The following is a 15,109-nucleotide window of genomic DNA, read 5'->3' on the forward strand; positions in this document are numbered from 1 at the left end:
GATAATGTACCTATAATACACACACACATTCTCGGTAGACCTAGAACTATAGTTAAAATCTGGAATATCAAATATTAAAATATCAAATGTTTATAAATCCGAGGAGTTCTTTACACTGTATCTTTAAATCTCATTCTCTTTCAATAGATTTTTTTCGTTTATAAATATACACGCATATTTATATATTACTTCTTTGTAGGATCTCCGACAAAACATACATGATGGCCCGAGCGCACTCGGGACATAATACAAAGACACAAGTGACAAGAAAATGGATTCGCATTGTTTTTTATTACATAATTCATCTGAAAATAAAGCAGAGCGCTCAACCATTACTTAAGCTTCTTCTTAGGGCGGAGCTGGTTAGTGTGGCCACACTTTCTCTTGCGACAGTTGGTGGCACGAGGAGGGAGACGAGCATAACACTTGCGGCAAATCATCTTCTCGCAGTTATACTTAGAAGCAAGAGCCTTAAGGGAAGGCTCAATGATACCACCACGGAGACGGAGGACCAAATGGAGAGTCGATTCCTTCTGGATGTTATAGTCGGAGAGGGTGCGACCATCTTCGAGCTGCTTACCAGCGAAAATCAAACGCTGCTGATCCGGAGGAATACCTAAACAGGACAGTTGAGTTTGATGTTGTGGTTGGTTTAGAGAGATGATGACGAACCTTCCTTGTCCTGGATCTTCTGCTTAACGTTATCAATGCTGTCAGAGCTATTTTACATGTGATGTGAGTCTTTCGCTCTTTACAAAAAGAGCAAATGGAGATGTATATCTCACCTCTCAACCTCGAGGGTGATGGTCTTGCCGGTGAGGGTCTTCACAAAGATCTGCATGGTGCTATATATATAGTTAATATAAGGTCGTTCATCCATATACAATTATATCCATCCATCCATATATCCATCCATCTTCCAGTATAGAACCAGATATATTATAATAGAATCGTTATTGTGGGACCGTCGTATATTCTCTTTTGGACACATAATCCTGTATCTCTACCTTACAGTTCTTTGCCTTTGAAGGGTGGAAAGAAATCGCTATACACGGCCACTGTCCAAACTGATGAATGTTTCGGGGTCCGAATAAAGTGTTCTTTGATTGGATATCAGTGTCTTGCACCCTGCCAAAGTTGTCCACCCGATTGAGATGCACCCTGTCAAGTTTATGATGATATCAAGCATATATCTACCATGCTCTATTTTTTTTTTCAGCACAAAAATGATTACTATTGATAAAATGTTTGCTAGAATAACAGCCACAACTATACCATCCAACCAATACATATTGGAAAGCTTTTACCTATTTTTGGTTTAGACGAAGCTTAGAATATAAACTGCTTTGAACGAGGCACATACTTTACTTTTAATAATAATGGAAAGTTAGAAATGTTTACGTTAATTATATTGTTAAAGCCTAATAGCAAAGAGTTTTAAATTAATTGAAGAAGCCGACAAATATAAATGTAGTATCGACTTTCCTAAAAGCTATGGTTAATGAGTGTGATTGTATTTCAGCCTTTCATTATATTTTGCTTAGTCCAGATTTCTACTTGTCACAAGGTGGTCCCTGGAGGTTCAAGATATAACAGGAGGGGTTTGTATATTGTGCGAAGAACACTGGTCTAGAACATTGTATATGCACATGGCGTAATCAATGTACTTTAAAACTAAGTAAAACACACACATACACACAAGGGAGGGGGTAAGCAAAGCATCATGTTAAACAGATTGCATTTTGCTTCATTTGAAAAAGAGAAACATGATGCAAAACAAGTGTTTTCAGTTTGTCTCTAAGAGACCTGGTTAAAGTTCTATAAAGCCAGAAGGTTTTTAAATATAAAGAAGGACCCTGTTACTTTAGCGAATATGAACAGTTTCTAGGGTTTCGGTGCTTATTCTCTATCCAGACTAATGTAATAAAAGTCATATGTGAAGCAAGTAAACATCTTACATATATTTAAGGTTTAATCAATACCTAGTGTACGCCAATTTTAGTAAAGAAATACGTTAGAGTACAAGGAGTACTTTGAGATCTAAGAAATGGAGAGATAATATGCTTATCTAGTCTAACTAGAGTGTAATATTCTTGTAATTCCCATGTTAAAGTTTATTGCAGTACACAATCGTATGTCTTGTAGGGCAGGATAGTTTATTCTATCATCAGTACTAATTGAACTTTTAGAAAATTCGTCGGTTGATCAGTCGATAGACATTCCCTAAAACAGCATTTTATGCTACATGTCATTTTGTTGTATGGAGTTGTTGATAGGTTCTGATTTATTGAAAGTGTCTGAATATTTCACTTAATACTATAGATGTGCTTCTATGACTTAGTAGTGTGGCACTTGCTTTTCACGCATTTAAAAGTATAGTTGCAAGTCTGGGATTTTTAGGTTGCGTGTATTTGCTCTTTCCTTCGAAGATAACGGCATAGATAAATGGAGCTTAGATAAAGTTACTGGAAAGTCTGACAACACAATTGCCAATGCGTTTTCTCAACTTGTGGAAAGTCACAAATCTGGTACCTGAATACTCCACTTTTGGATTAATTTGCTTAGTCTAATCTGTATGAATGATATAAACCATAATCTTAAGCTAATTACAATAGAACAAGTTCATATATCAAGGAGTCTGAAGGAAATCTGGCTAGAAACCAATAGTTTTATTTATTAATGATCAATGATTGAATAATCACCATTCCATTCATTCTTGTCCTGCAGTATCACTTTGTGACATTCAATGCCGTTGTAAAAGAGTGGTATGTTAATGATTTTTGGAGATCTAGTTTGGACAAGAAAAAAATGAAGGATTTTAGGGTGAGAATGATTCACCTATACTGTAAACTTCCACTATCCAGGGAAGTATTAACCGGAGGTGATCAACCGATAGTTTTTCTTTTGTCAGACAACGAGAAAAGTACATATAAATATAGATATATGTATACTTGCTTTATTTAGGGTTTATTAAAGAGCCTTTTTTGTGAGTAGCATGTTCGTCATGTTCTTGTTTAGGTTTATGTTTATGTTTGTGGTTATATTTATGTGTATGGTTGGAGACGACTTTCTGAAATTTGCGAAAGTATGGAAGGTTCAAAGGGGAAAGGGGGATTTGCACTACTGGCAGCACTCAATAGACTCGAGCCACGAGTCTTTTAATACTTGCTGAGATGTCATTCGTTTTGAGGGATCAGTATTGAGCATGTGGTATATTAAACCTTTTGGACCGTCTTCAAGAGATTCCAGTACGTCCCAACGACCTAATTTTGCGCGTCTTTGAAGTCTTTCGCGAGCCTTTGCATTTTCCCTCTGTTCTGTAGTAGAGCACTGACTTTCTTCTGATAAAGACCGCACCGAGCCATCCGAAATCCTTGACTCGGCATCGTCCACCATTGCACGAAACCGAAGATACCGTGAGTAACATTCGTCGTCTTCTTTCTTAGCTACATACCAAATGTAGCTACCTGTACGCATAACCATGTAAACTATCGCACAGCTCCAAATATCAATGGGACGTGGGTCGTACTCTTTTTCGACAAATATTTCCGGGGCCATATAAGGTTCAGATCCAACCAATCCTCGACTGTACTCCACCCATCGGGCGTTTTCCTTCGGACGGAAGCAGAAAGAAGATCCAAAGTCAGTAATTTTCAAACAACCTTTTGATGTAAAGAGAAGATTTTCTGGCTTAATATCGCGGTGAGTAACCCCCATAGTGTGCAAGTAAGCAACTCCTGATATCAGTTGACGAAAATAACAATTGGCCTCCTCTGCAACGAGTCCGGATGGTATTTGCGAAATCTGATGAAAAAGGTCACTCCCGTCGCAATATTCCATGACTTGACAATACAAGAGGGATTTATCGTTGAGAGGCAAGAGATCAAATACTTGGACAACATGAGGATGATGAAGATGAAGAGCAGTAACGTATTCTGGCGTCAGTCGACGCACATAGGACTGTATCGATTCCGACCTTCTTTTCCGAAACTCCTAATATAAAATGCTTTTTCGTTGAGTTTGCTATACAAAGAGAACGATTTCAATAGTGGCTCAATTTACCTTGACTGCATAAAGGCGCGTGCTTGGAATGCATGGGTCTTGGGAGGCTATCAGCCTTACGGTACCGTAGTTTCCCTTGCCAATTATTGTCTGACATCTTCCCCATGTTTTGACAAGCGACACACCTTTGGAAGAATCTTTTCCAAGAATATTATCGATAAGTGTGCGCTCTTCTTTAAGTATTTCTTCTGGTAGTGGTCTATCCTTTGCCCAGAGATGAAAACGAGACGCGCTTGTAGTCATACGAGTAAGAAATCCATCGACAACATCGTTGATACTACTCATCCACTTGTGGGCTGAAGACTGAGTAAGATGGTGAGTATGAGTACCATCTAAATGTATCTGGAAGCGCGGTGGCTTTTTTGAATGGGGACTTTCGAGTGTATATGATTCCGATTTTTCACGAGTAAGTGTCGGATTAGCTATTTGTGTAGACGGGTCGGCAGACACTTGGGATCGATTCAAAGAAGAGTTCCCGGTAAACAAATGTGGGTGAGTTGGAGGTGAATATAGAACAGCCATTTATATTTACTTTAAGGGGGAAGAGAAGAAAGAGAAGAAAGAGAAGAAAACGAGAAAGAGAGAGGGATAAATAGAGAAAGGATGTGGTTACCATTAATTGACTTTACAAATAGCAAATATGGAGCGTTTTAAAATTTTAGGTAACTTTGCTTTATTTCCATGATTTATTTACACCAGCAAAAGTACACAGCTGCACAGACAAAGGGTGCAGCCCAGTCAAATGCGAGCCAGTAAAGTGATCTAAAAGAAAAAAAAAAACTCCTTTTTTTCTCCCTTTGTTTTCTAATACATGTCCTTGTACTATCTCTCGTCCGTTTGACCCTGATCTTCACTTGTTAAACTCTCTAAGCGCTTTCTTCTAGCCTCTCTTCTCTCTTCTTCTTCTATCTTCTCCCTCTCCTCCTCCTCTTCCTCCTCAACAGTCTTTTCTGGAAGTCCAAGCTTGGCCCGCAATGCTTGTACTTCCTTTTGTAATCTTGTCATTTTGTTATCTTTCCGGCGACTATCACTTTTCAACCGTAGAATATACTCATACGAGTGCTGTAAAAGAACAACCTTGCTCATTTGTTTAACTTCTTTCTCTTTTTGATAGCGTGCTTCTTCTTCAGCCACTTTCTCTTCTTCGACCATGGCCTCTGCGATCTCCTCTCGGAGCGAATCAAAGCTCTGCTTCAATGTGTCTCGTCGCTTTTGCTCCGCTGCCTTGTGGGCCGTGCGCCTATTTTCGATTCCAGATTGGATATTCGTAGAGAATTCAATACCTAGACTCTTGGCCTTGCCTTCTTTGAGATGCATATAATTACTCTTTGTAGCGAGCAATGCAACAGCAGCCTCTTCGTCTATAAGGCTCATGCGTTTACCGTTGGGCTGAAGAGATGGAGATATTAACGGCTTGAGTGCCCGTGGGGAAGCTGTTACCAGTTGAGGACGAAGGCCCATTGGGGATAGAGTTGAGGAGTCCGTCGCAGTCTGGCGAGGAGAACATGAAAATGAGGTCGCTTCAGAGATTCGCCTGCGTTTAGTAGCTTTCTTGACCGAATCTTCAAGGAGAGGTGCAGGTAAGGACGGCATGTTATCGACTGCAGAGGTGGGTGTGTTAGAGGTAATTCCAGAGGACAAGTTACTGCCTCCTCCGAGGCGCATCAGCAGTGAAGGTGTTGCTGGGGCTATAAAACTTGCTTCCTTGCTTGGCTGAGGATTGAGTCTCGGTGAATAGGCGCTGGCGGAGTAGGGGATATGCTCCTGTTGATTATGACTAACAGGATGGAGATGAGGAGATTGGATAGTATTTGTGGCATTAATCTGTGGACTCGAAAGTGCAATCTTTCGGCGTAAAGACTGTGTTTTTGCAGGTATTGGTCTTATGCTGGGGGATTCGTGCGTAAATGAAGCGCGTGGACTTGGGTAGGCTGCCAGATTGGATCCTTGACCCTGTGTTTGCTGTTGATGAGCGGATCTCAATTGTTGTTGTTGCTGTTCAATCTGCGCCAACTTTTGCTGCAACAAACTCTCGGATGACGGCCGGTGGAAATGCCCGTCTGAGTTCATTGCAAATGCATGCTGCGACGAAGGGTGAAGGGCAGGAGATGTAAGGGGGGAAAACACAGTGTTTTCTTGAACTCTCATCTGTGTGTGTGAATTATATGTCGGTAGCATAGCTGGTGACACCAAGGGAGTGAAGAATTCCTGTAGACCTGTTAGTCTAACTGATCTGTTTGGACAGTAGGTTTATTAGACCTCCTTCCTACCTCTTCGTCTCCGTAATCTTCTAGACCATTTAAAGTTGTGCGGCCTAATGGTGTATGATAAACGGGCAATAAAGGTGCGGATGAAGATTGGGTTGCTATTTGCAAAGGTGACATGGCGTATTCTGGATTATAACCAGTTAGCACACTACTGCTTGTGTAGGCATCTTCCCGCCCGTCAGGAGTGAGTTGTGGAATGTTATAGCCAATCTCATTTTGTTGATGTGTGGAATTCCCGGATTGAGTTGCTTGGCAGTGATTGACATTATCTGTTGATGCATCGATAAAAGAGAAGAAGTCACCGGAATTGTCAATAGTTTGATTGTTGTTGCATATATTATTTTCCAGGCCAAAATTAGGCTTGAATGTGCCTCCAGAATTGTCAAGATCAAAGTTTCCAAAGTCCATTCTTGAATCAAGAAAAAAGAGTTTTTCTCATTCTTTTTCTCTCCTCATGAAATTGAGCATCTACTGACCTCTTATTGGTTATATCGTGGAACGGAGGGGATCAGACTTGTGTCTTACACACACTCAATTGACCTCCCGACAATAGTTCAATTCTTGAGAGGTACAGTTTTTTTTTACAAAACACCATAAGAAAAGATAGGATTTAAAACACCGTCCTCACATCTTTTGCTCAAAAGTTGTAAGGCGTACAGCTGTATCTTGACCATTAAACATTTAGTATTTAACCATTAGTGTTACAATGGTTTCCATATACACCTGAGGATCATACCCGTATTAGAAAGTTACAAATACTCAAATTCATTCAAAAAAGCTACGTTGAAAAATATAATTCTGCTGAAATTACTGTTGAATTTCTTTTTTATTTTTAAAGTTGAAAATATTGGGGTAAAAGATCCCCGGTATGCGTCCAAGTACTTTCCCAACGTTTAGAAATATTGTTACCTACTTGAAAAACATCGCACAAAAGAGGCAGGGAAACGATAGGAATAAGTCAAATATTTTTAGCCTATACATAGGGAACGAGAAGCTTTGGTATTTCTGATAGGAAAAAAAATATTTTAAATATACCTTTAGTATTGAATGAATATGAAATAATATTAAGCTTTGTATTTGATGCTTCTTACACTATATTAATACTTTTATTTTGAGTATTCATACCTTTAATAGTCTAGATGATAACAGCCTAATTAAGGTCGAAATGAAGTTTGATTAGTAATTGACTCCTCTCAATTATTGGAGTGCATATATATTGTCTCGAGAGCATATCTTCTTGAAGTATTTTACTGTCCTATGTTACCACGTCTCCATTAAGGAGTATAATTTGTGCTAGCTAGTAACTCAGCCGTAGGGACTATACAACTCGAAAGTCCTTCCTCGTAATAGTATCGTAATTAGTTACATTGCCTCTTATAAATACTCTAAATACCAGTTATCAGTTTGTCTTAAGAACCCAACGAATTTTTTCTTAAAGTGAAGACCTTCGAATCAATTGTATTCTTTTTTACAGTGTATTATGTTTAGAAATAACTTTATATTATTATTTATATCAGAACATACTTGAATTGCTTATAAGAGTTGTTAAGATATTTTTAGACATTGGGATTCTCAATATCAAAGTATTAACAGCTTATCTGTAGTATAATAATTATCCCTTGTATAGCTGATAGTCATGATATAAGTAATATTTACTATTATCAATATGTTTTAAAATAAAAATCAGGTTTATCAAATTATATAATATCTTAGAGAGATATCTCTGCACGTGACTTACGTTCGCACTTTTAAATCACTAAGAACATAGGAAGTTACTAAATCACATGACTTACATTTGGTCCTTCTATATTTTAAAACAAGTACATGAATTACTCTCACATGTAATCCACGATCGTAATTGTATGCCCAATTGAAATTAACAATAGAGACAAGTAATCATTTAAATGTGAAGGGAATATATGAATCTAGCACATATAATCCACGATCGTAATTGTGTACCCAATTAAAATTAACAATAGGGACAAGTAAACATTTAATTGTGAAGGGAATATCTGAATCTTGCACATATAATCCACGATCGTAATTGTGTGCTCAATTAAGATGAACAATAGGGACAAGTAGGTAAATTTAGGGATTAAATGACACACTATATAGCATTTGAATTTATACAAGAAAACTTCTGGCTATCAAGACAACTATAGAAATTTGAAAGGCTTTCAAAAATTTAGACAAGCGGGTAGAATAAACGGGTAGAATAAATGGGTAGAAAAAACAGGTAAAATAAACAGGTAACATAAACGGGTGGTATAAATGGGCAGAATAAACAGGTAGTATGAATGGGTAGTAAATACCTAAAATTGATAACAGTATAAATAGCACATAAGAGAATTTAGGAAGAAGTATTATGATAAATATTAGAAGATGAGTATATACAAATTATAAAACAAAAGAAACTAAATCACAAGAGTGCTATTATTGCCACTTTGCTTTAATCAAGGTTTTCAATTTTTGCATGGATTATTTTCAATTTTTCCTTTAATACAAAATCTTTACAAGAATAAAATATTGAAATAAACTTAGACGAACGGGGTTTTCTTTCTTTTCATAGTATGGTTATTGCTTCTTAAACTGTCCCAATGGAAACAACCGGTCTACCTCATATAAGATAATATCTTAACGAAATAGGATGTAACCCAGATTCAGAGAGGTTTGTTGCTGGCTTATTTGTTTTATCAAGTCTATTAGCCACTTAAAATACTACGCTCTTCGAATAAACGTCTTGGATTAACATAATTATTCAATAACATTGCTCTTTTATATAAATCAAGCAATAAATCGTTCAAAAAGTCTTTTTTTTTTTTTACCATTCAGCTATATGCATATATATATATATATATACATACTCCAAATAGCTTGAGTAACAGTGGTTATCACTAATGCTAGGGGGACGACGTTTTCAGGTCGAAGACGACATTTTGATTTTACCAGGCCATAAAATTGTGTCTTGTTTTCCAGCATCAAAAATTATATCCGGTCCCTAAGGATCCACACTTACCTTAATAAAGCTGCTTTAATATTGTGGCCAAGGGTAAAGTGGCGCTTAAACTTGTATAACCACAAGGTCTCTAACATTGCTATTGTTTTTATCTATCCTATTGTTTGTATCTACCTTATTGTTTGTATCTGAATCCTCGTTCCAACTCTTTCTCCTTGTTTCCATTACATCTCTGTTGACGATACATGTTTGAATGTGTTCTCTCTATCTGGCCAAAGAGTATAAATACTCGTTGTTTCTTCTACCAATAAAAAGCATCTTTCTTAAGCTCAAACTTCTGTCTCATCGCCTAGTTGCCTAAACTAGCCTCTGAATTCAAACCCATTTACCCATAGTCATTAGATGGTGGAGAAGCTTGCCTTCCTCTAACTTCCTCTGTCTTTATCGCCTCCTCTCTTCTGTATCTTCGGCTTTCCACCCACATGACTGAACATAGCCAGCATAACCCTCTGTCCCGAGCCTACTCCACGGACTCTTGCCCCCCTGGAAGTCTCTGCACCAGACATGTTGGTCACTCTGTATCTCACCTCTGCTTCCAAGGCATTGCCTGTCCCCTAATTCCGTCCAGGAATGTATATTAACTCAAGGCTATTCCTGTACGAAAAAGAAGCTACCCTGGTTGGAGTCTCCTCTGATCTCTTGGGCAAATTCTTGCCCCACTATCTTCCTTCTGACATAGGAGAATGGATCCGCGTCTCCAGAACATGCCACGACTGGACTGCTCTGACCGATCTGCTCACAAGCACCTATGGGTTGAACCTGGAGATTGAGAAGGCCCAATGTTGCCAGGCCCTCCAATCCACTAAACAAGGGACACTTCTGATCCGAATTTTTCAGGTCAAGTTCGCAACACTAGCCAATGACATTCCTGCTAGCTGCCGTCTCTCTGAGCGTACCGTTTTGGCGATATTCATGGATAACATAAAGCCTCAGCTCCGGCAACTGATGGAACCCACACTCACCAAGTATGACAGCTGGGAGTCCGCGTATGCCACTGCAGTGAAACACGAGGATCGCTGTGGTGAGTATGCACCACCACCAGCCTTCACCCCACTCTCTAGCCATGCCCCACAACCAATGGACTGTTTGGCAGCAATATACTCTTCGCGTCCCCATCACAATGGCCCTCTGGATGGTGTCCCACGACTCTGGGGAGCAGATTGACGTCCCATTTGTGGGCACTGTAAGGCAGCTCACCAAAACAAGGATTGCCCCTCCCAACCACACATGGCTGCTACCCAATATGCCTCGGCCCCACCTCAACTCCCAAACGACTCCTCACACATGGTGGCCGCAGTGCAATTCAGCGTAAACCAGGTAACCTCAGGTCCACAAACGTCTGGCCCATCAATTCCCTGTGTTGTCCAAGGCGTGATATTGATGGTCTTGGTGGATACTGGCTCCTCGATCATGGTCATCTGCGCCTCGGCACTGCTAGGCCTCGACACCACCAACTCCATTGCCTTCACAACTACTGCTGGTGCTGAAGCGCGCTCAGTTGGAACCACCACACTCTCTGTTGCCCTCCTAGGTCGGTCCTTCTCTCTTGTCCTGCACGTTGTCAACAATTTGGCGCATGACATTATCTTGGGGTACCCTGACCTTAAACAACTGTTGGCCACCATTGATACATTGTCAGACATCATTCGTTTCAACACCTGTGCCACTATTACCACCCCTATCCTTTCTACCACACTAATGATTTGTGTGACTAGCCACGTATGACTCCCACCACTATCCCACTGCTACCATGTGGTTCGAGGACTTCCAAACCAGGTCGCATACGTAGAAACCAGCCAGGATACCCTTGCCAAGCAACTGTGTGATATAGCTGCTGGGATCGTTCAGTTTGACGCTGAAGGACTAGCAACTGTGAAACTGGCTAACCTGGGCCCGACCACTCTACAAGTACAGAAGGACACACTACTGGCGTCTGCAGAAGACATGGGAAGTGCCAACGCTCTAAGCATAAAGAACAGTACTAACATTTCCCCTCCACCCACAACAGGAGAACCTGATCTTCTGTTCCTACAGTTGGACCTTCCCCTCAACCCTGACCTCTCTCTTGACCAACAGGAGCGGATGGTTAGTTTGCTGAACCGGTTCTGCAAGGTATTTGCGACCAAGGTCTGCATGGTAATGTCTCATGTCCAGCACAATATTGACACTGGCAACTCTTACCTTATCTCTGGGCCACCACATCAAGCATCTGCTGCCGAAAACGACCAAATCAGTGACATGATTGATAACATGCTCAAGGACGGCATTGTTGTTCCCTCCAACTCCCCTTGGAGTTCTCCAGTGGTCATCGTCACAAAAAAGGATGGGTCACCTCGTTTCTGCATCGACTATAGACGACTGAACGGTGTTACTATCAGAGACGTGTACCCACTCCCACGCATTGACAACACGCTCCATGCTTTGGGAAACTCAGCCTTATTTTCCACCTTGGACCTGACTGCGTCCTACTGGCAGATTGAACTGGACAATGCCTCCCGCCCTCGTTTGACATTTATCTGTTGAAAAGACCTTTTCGTGTTTGTTTGCATGCCATTTGGTCTCTCGAACGCCCCTGTCACTATGCAACGGCTTATGGATGCTGTCCTTGCAGAACTCAAATGGCAACTCTGCCCCGTCTACCTCGACGACATCATCATATTTTCCCCATCGTTTGATCAGCATGTCTAGAACTTGGCCGCTGTGTTCACTCGTCTTCAAATAGCATCCCTCACTGTGAATATGAAGAAGTGCAGTTTTGCCTGTCCTGAAGTCAAATATCTTGGCTACCTCATCACGGCCTCTGGTCTCCATACCAATCCTGACAAGATCAAGGCTGTCACATCCTTTCCTACCCCATCAGAGGTCGATAGCCTCCAGACTTTCCTTGGTCTCTGTGGCTACTACCACTGTTTCATCCCTCAATTCTCCCAGCTCGCTGCCCCCCTCAACCGTCTTCTTGGCAAGGACGTTGCCTGGACTTAGGACAATACCCATGCTACTGCTGCTACCAAACTGCAAACAGCACTCCTCACAGTACCCGTCCTGAGATTCCCTGACTTCTCTTGACCTTTCGAGCTTCACACCAATGGCGTCTGTACAGCTGGAATTGGAGTCATCCTGTCCCAACGTGAAGCTCCCTCTTCTCACCCCCATGCAATATCGTATGCCTCACGCTCCCTTTCTCCAGCTGAGCAAAATTACAGTGTCACTGAAATCGAAGCATTGGCAATCATGTGGGGAATTCGTAAATTTGCCCATTACCTCACTGGAACTCACTTCACAGTGGTGACAAACCACCAGGCTCTCCAGTTCCTACTTAAAATCATGGACCTCCACTGATGACTGGCCCGGTGAGCTCTCCTCCTACAAGGCCACTCTTTCACCATTGTCTACCAACCAGGCAAAGATAACACTGGACCAGATGCCCTGTCTCGCTTCCCAGCCATCAACACAATCAGAATTGATGAACTTGTACTGGGCCAGGCCAACAATGGATTTTGCCAATCTCTCAAGGAACTCTCAGAACTACTTCGTCACTTTGCATACTCTCAGTCTCTGCTCCTCCACCAATCTCAACCAGTTCTTCCAGAATCTATGAGAGAAGAAATATTTCAGCTCCTGCACTGCGTCCCCACTGCTGGCCATTTAGGTCTTCACCGCACCTTACAATGGTTCCAACGCCTCTTTTGGTTCGAAGGGTTCCGTACCTGGGTCACACAGAAGGTCCTGCGTTGCCTAGTTTGTCAAGAATCAAAATCACCACGTCACACTCTGGGCCACACGGAAGCTATTTTGCAAGATCCCACTTTGGCCCCATTTGACATCATTGCCATAGACGCGTTTGGACCTTTGCCTCTCAGTGCACAAGACCACAAGTATATTCTTGTTGTTCAGTGTCTATTCTCCTGATACGTCATCCTTGTCCCCATTACAAGCTTGCATGAATCAGTGGTTATTGCAGCCCTCTGCTTCAAGGTTTTCGCAGAGCATGGCCTCCAGTGCCTGATTCACTCAGACAATGGACAACCATTTTCGTTGGGCCTCCTCAGAACCCTTGCATCCCAACTTGGGATTTCTCAAAGGTTTGCTCCTGCGTACCACCCACAAGCCAATGGTGGTGTTGAGCAATTTATGGCTACTCTGCGCAACATGATTGTATTGTTTGTGGATCAAGCCACCATCCACACCACATGGGATCATCATTTGGGACTGCTACAACTCGCGTATAACTCCTCTGTTCACATGATCACCCTCTTCACACCCTTCTTCCTCGTTCATGGCTGCGAATCAAGAGTTCCAGCCTTGGTTCTCTCCCCACCTCAAGAAGTGTCTACCACAGACTATGTATCCACCATCAAGACTTCTCTCTCTGCTGCCTTGGACCTGGTTCGTCTGATTAACTTGCAAGCCCATGCTGCTAATGCACTTCTCCTCAACCAGCTCAGGAGATCCCCCTCCTTCCAGGTTGGCCAACAGGTTCTACTCTTCACTAAGCCTTTATCAAGAACAAGGAAGTTGGCAAAGCTCACTTGTGTCTGGAAAGGGCTTCACCACATCACTCTGGTCTCTGAGAACCGCTATTCCCTGCTCCCACTCCACACGTTCTCTCAAAGAATCCTCAGCAACGTCCACGCACATAGGCTCAAGCTCTTTTACGCCTCCTCTCCTGTGACTGAGGGCTTTTGCTCTTAAACCCCAGGGATGTTGTGGCCAAGGGTAAAGTGGCACTTAGACTTGCATAATCACAAGGTCTCTAACATTGCTATTGTTTGTATCTATCCTATTGTTTATATATATCCTATTGTTTGTATCTACCCTATTGTTTGTATCTGAATCCTCGTTTCAACTCTTTTCCCTTGTTTCCATTACGTCTCTGTTGATGATACATGTTTGAATGTGTTCTCTCTATCTAGCCAAAGAGTATAAATACTTGTTGTTTGTTCTATCAATAAAAAGCATCTTTCTTAAGCTCAAACTTCTGTCTCATCACCTAGTTACCTAAACTAGCCTCCGAATTCAAACCTATTTACCCATAGTCATTACATTAATATGACACTATTGTAATGATTATAGATAATTGGGTTTGAATTCGGAGGCTAGTTTAGGTAACTAGGTGATGAGACAGAAGTTTGAGCTTAAGAAAGATGCTTTTTATTGATAGAACAAACAACAAGTATTTATACTCTTTGGCTAGATAGAGAGAACGCATTCAAACATGTATCATCAACAGAGACGTAATGGAAACAAGAGGAAAGAGTTGAAATGAGGATTCAGATACAAACAATAAGATAAATACAAACAATAGGGTAGATACAAACAATAGCAATGTTAGAGATCTTATAATTATACAAGTCTAAGTGCCACTTTACCTTTGGCCACAACACTATGGGAAAAAAAGGCGGTTAGACTGATGATTTGACCAGTGGTTTTTTGCAAGTTCTCCATTCAAATCACCATTAAGTTTAAACAAAAATAAATAACTTTCCACAATCTGTTCTTTAATATGTTATTTGTATAATATAGCAATATTTCTTTCTTAGTATTGGCTTTTCTATTGGACGTGATTTCTTTTATCTATTGTATAAAGCTTATATGTCATTGGATACTTTTATTTGGTACTCTCTTATATGCCAATTATTGTTTTAATGCCATTCACCAGTGTACAAAAGAATCGTTGAGGAAATTGGATCGAGGAAATTGAGTCACAACATATACAATTCCGATTGTTATTCAGCATCTGGTTTTTAATTATTTACTAAAATAC

General features: G+C 40.9%; 6 protein-coding genes across 6 annotated transcripts; 2 read left to right on the plus strand and 4 right to left on the minus strand.

The window, feature by feature from the left end:
• Positions 1 to 491: 491 nt before the first annotated feature.
• PHYBLDRAFT_9718 (hypothetical protein) lies at positions 492 to 841 on the minus strand (the record flags this gene model as incomplete). The annotated part of the gene is made up of 3 exons (XM_018444008.1): positions 492 to 616; positions 673 to 719; positions 786 to 841. Coding segments are annotated over 3 exons (228 nt in total), but the record flags the coding sequence as incomplete, so codon positions are not given.
• A 2,282-nt stretch (positions 842 to 3,123) lies between these two features.
• On the minus strand, positions 3,124 to 4,413 carry PHYBLDRAFT_98745 (hypothetical protein; the record flags this gene model as incomplete). The annotated part of the gene is made up of 3 exons (XM_018444071.1): positions 3,124 to 3,317; positions 3,402 to 3,993; positions 4,063 to 4,413. Coding segments are annotated over 3 exons (1,137 nt in total), but the record flags the coding sequence as incomplete, so codon positions are not given.
• A 471-nt stretch (positions 4,414 to 4,884) lies between these two features.
• PHYBLDRAFT_152369 (helix-loop-helix DNA-binding domain-containing transcription factor) lies at positions 4,885 to 6,737 on the minus strand (the record flags this gene model as incomplete). The annotated part of the gene is made up of 2 exons (XM_018432893.1): positions 4,885 to 6,270; positions 6,333 to 6,737. 2 exons carry the CDS (start codon positions 6,735 to 6,737, stop codon positions 4,885 to 4,887), a joined length of 1,791 nt encoding a protein of 596 aa, XP_018284609.1.
• A 1,024-nt stretch (positions 6,738 to 7,761) lies between these two features.
• PHYBLDRAFT_175119 (hypothetical protein) lies at positions 7,762 to 9,510 on the minus strand (the record flags this gene model as incomplete). Its single annotated transcript, XM_018437411.1, has 5 exons — positions 7,762 to 7,792; positions 8,068 to 8,133; positions 8,289 to 8,436; positions 9,155 to 9,161; positions 9,460 to 9,510. The coding sequence occupies 5 exons, from the start codon at positions 9,508 to 9,510 to the stop codon at positions 7,762 to 7,764; spliced, it is 303 nt and encodes a 100-aa protein (XP_018284610.1).
• A 257-nt stretch (positions 9,511 to 9,767) lies between these two features.
• PHYBLDRAFT_152370 (hypothetical protein) lies at positions 9,768 to 10,509 on the plus strand (the record flags this gene model as incomplete). Its single annotated transcript, XM_018432894.1, has 2 exons — positions 9,768 to 9,907; positions 9,933 to 10,509. 2 exons carry the CDS (start codon positions 9,768 to 9,770, stop codon positions 10,507 to 10,509), a joined length of 717 nt encoding a protein of 238 aa, XP_018284611.1.
• A 2,424-nt stretch (positions 10,510 to 12,933) lies between these two features.
• Positions 12,934 to 13,254, plus strand: PHYBLDRAFT_119153 (hypothetical protein; the record flags this gene model as incomplete). The annotated part of the gene is made up of 1 exon (XM_018428668.1): positions 12,934 to 13,254. A coding segment is annotated over one exon (321 nt), but the record flags the coding sequence as incomplete, so codon positions are not given.
• Positions 13,255 to 15,109: the final 1,855 nt, after the last annotated feature.

This window comes from Phycomyces blakesleeanus (assembly GCF_001638985.1).
Source record: "Phycomyces blakesleeanus NRRL 1555(-) unplaced genomic scaffold PHYBLscaffold_35, whole genome shotgun sequence".
Classification (NCBI taxonomy): domain Eukaryota; kingdom Fungi; phylum Mucoromycota; class Mucoromycetes; order Mucorales; family Phycomycetaceae; genus Phycomyces; species Phycomyces blakesleeanus.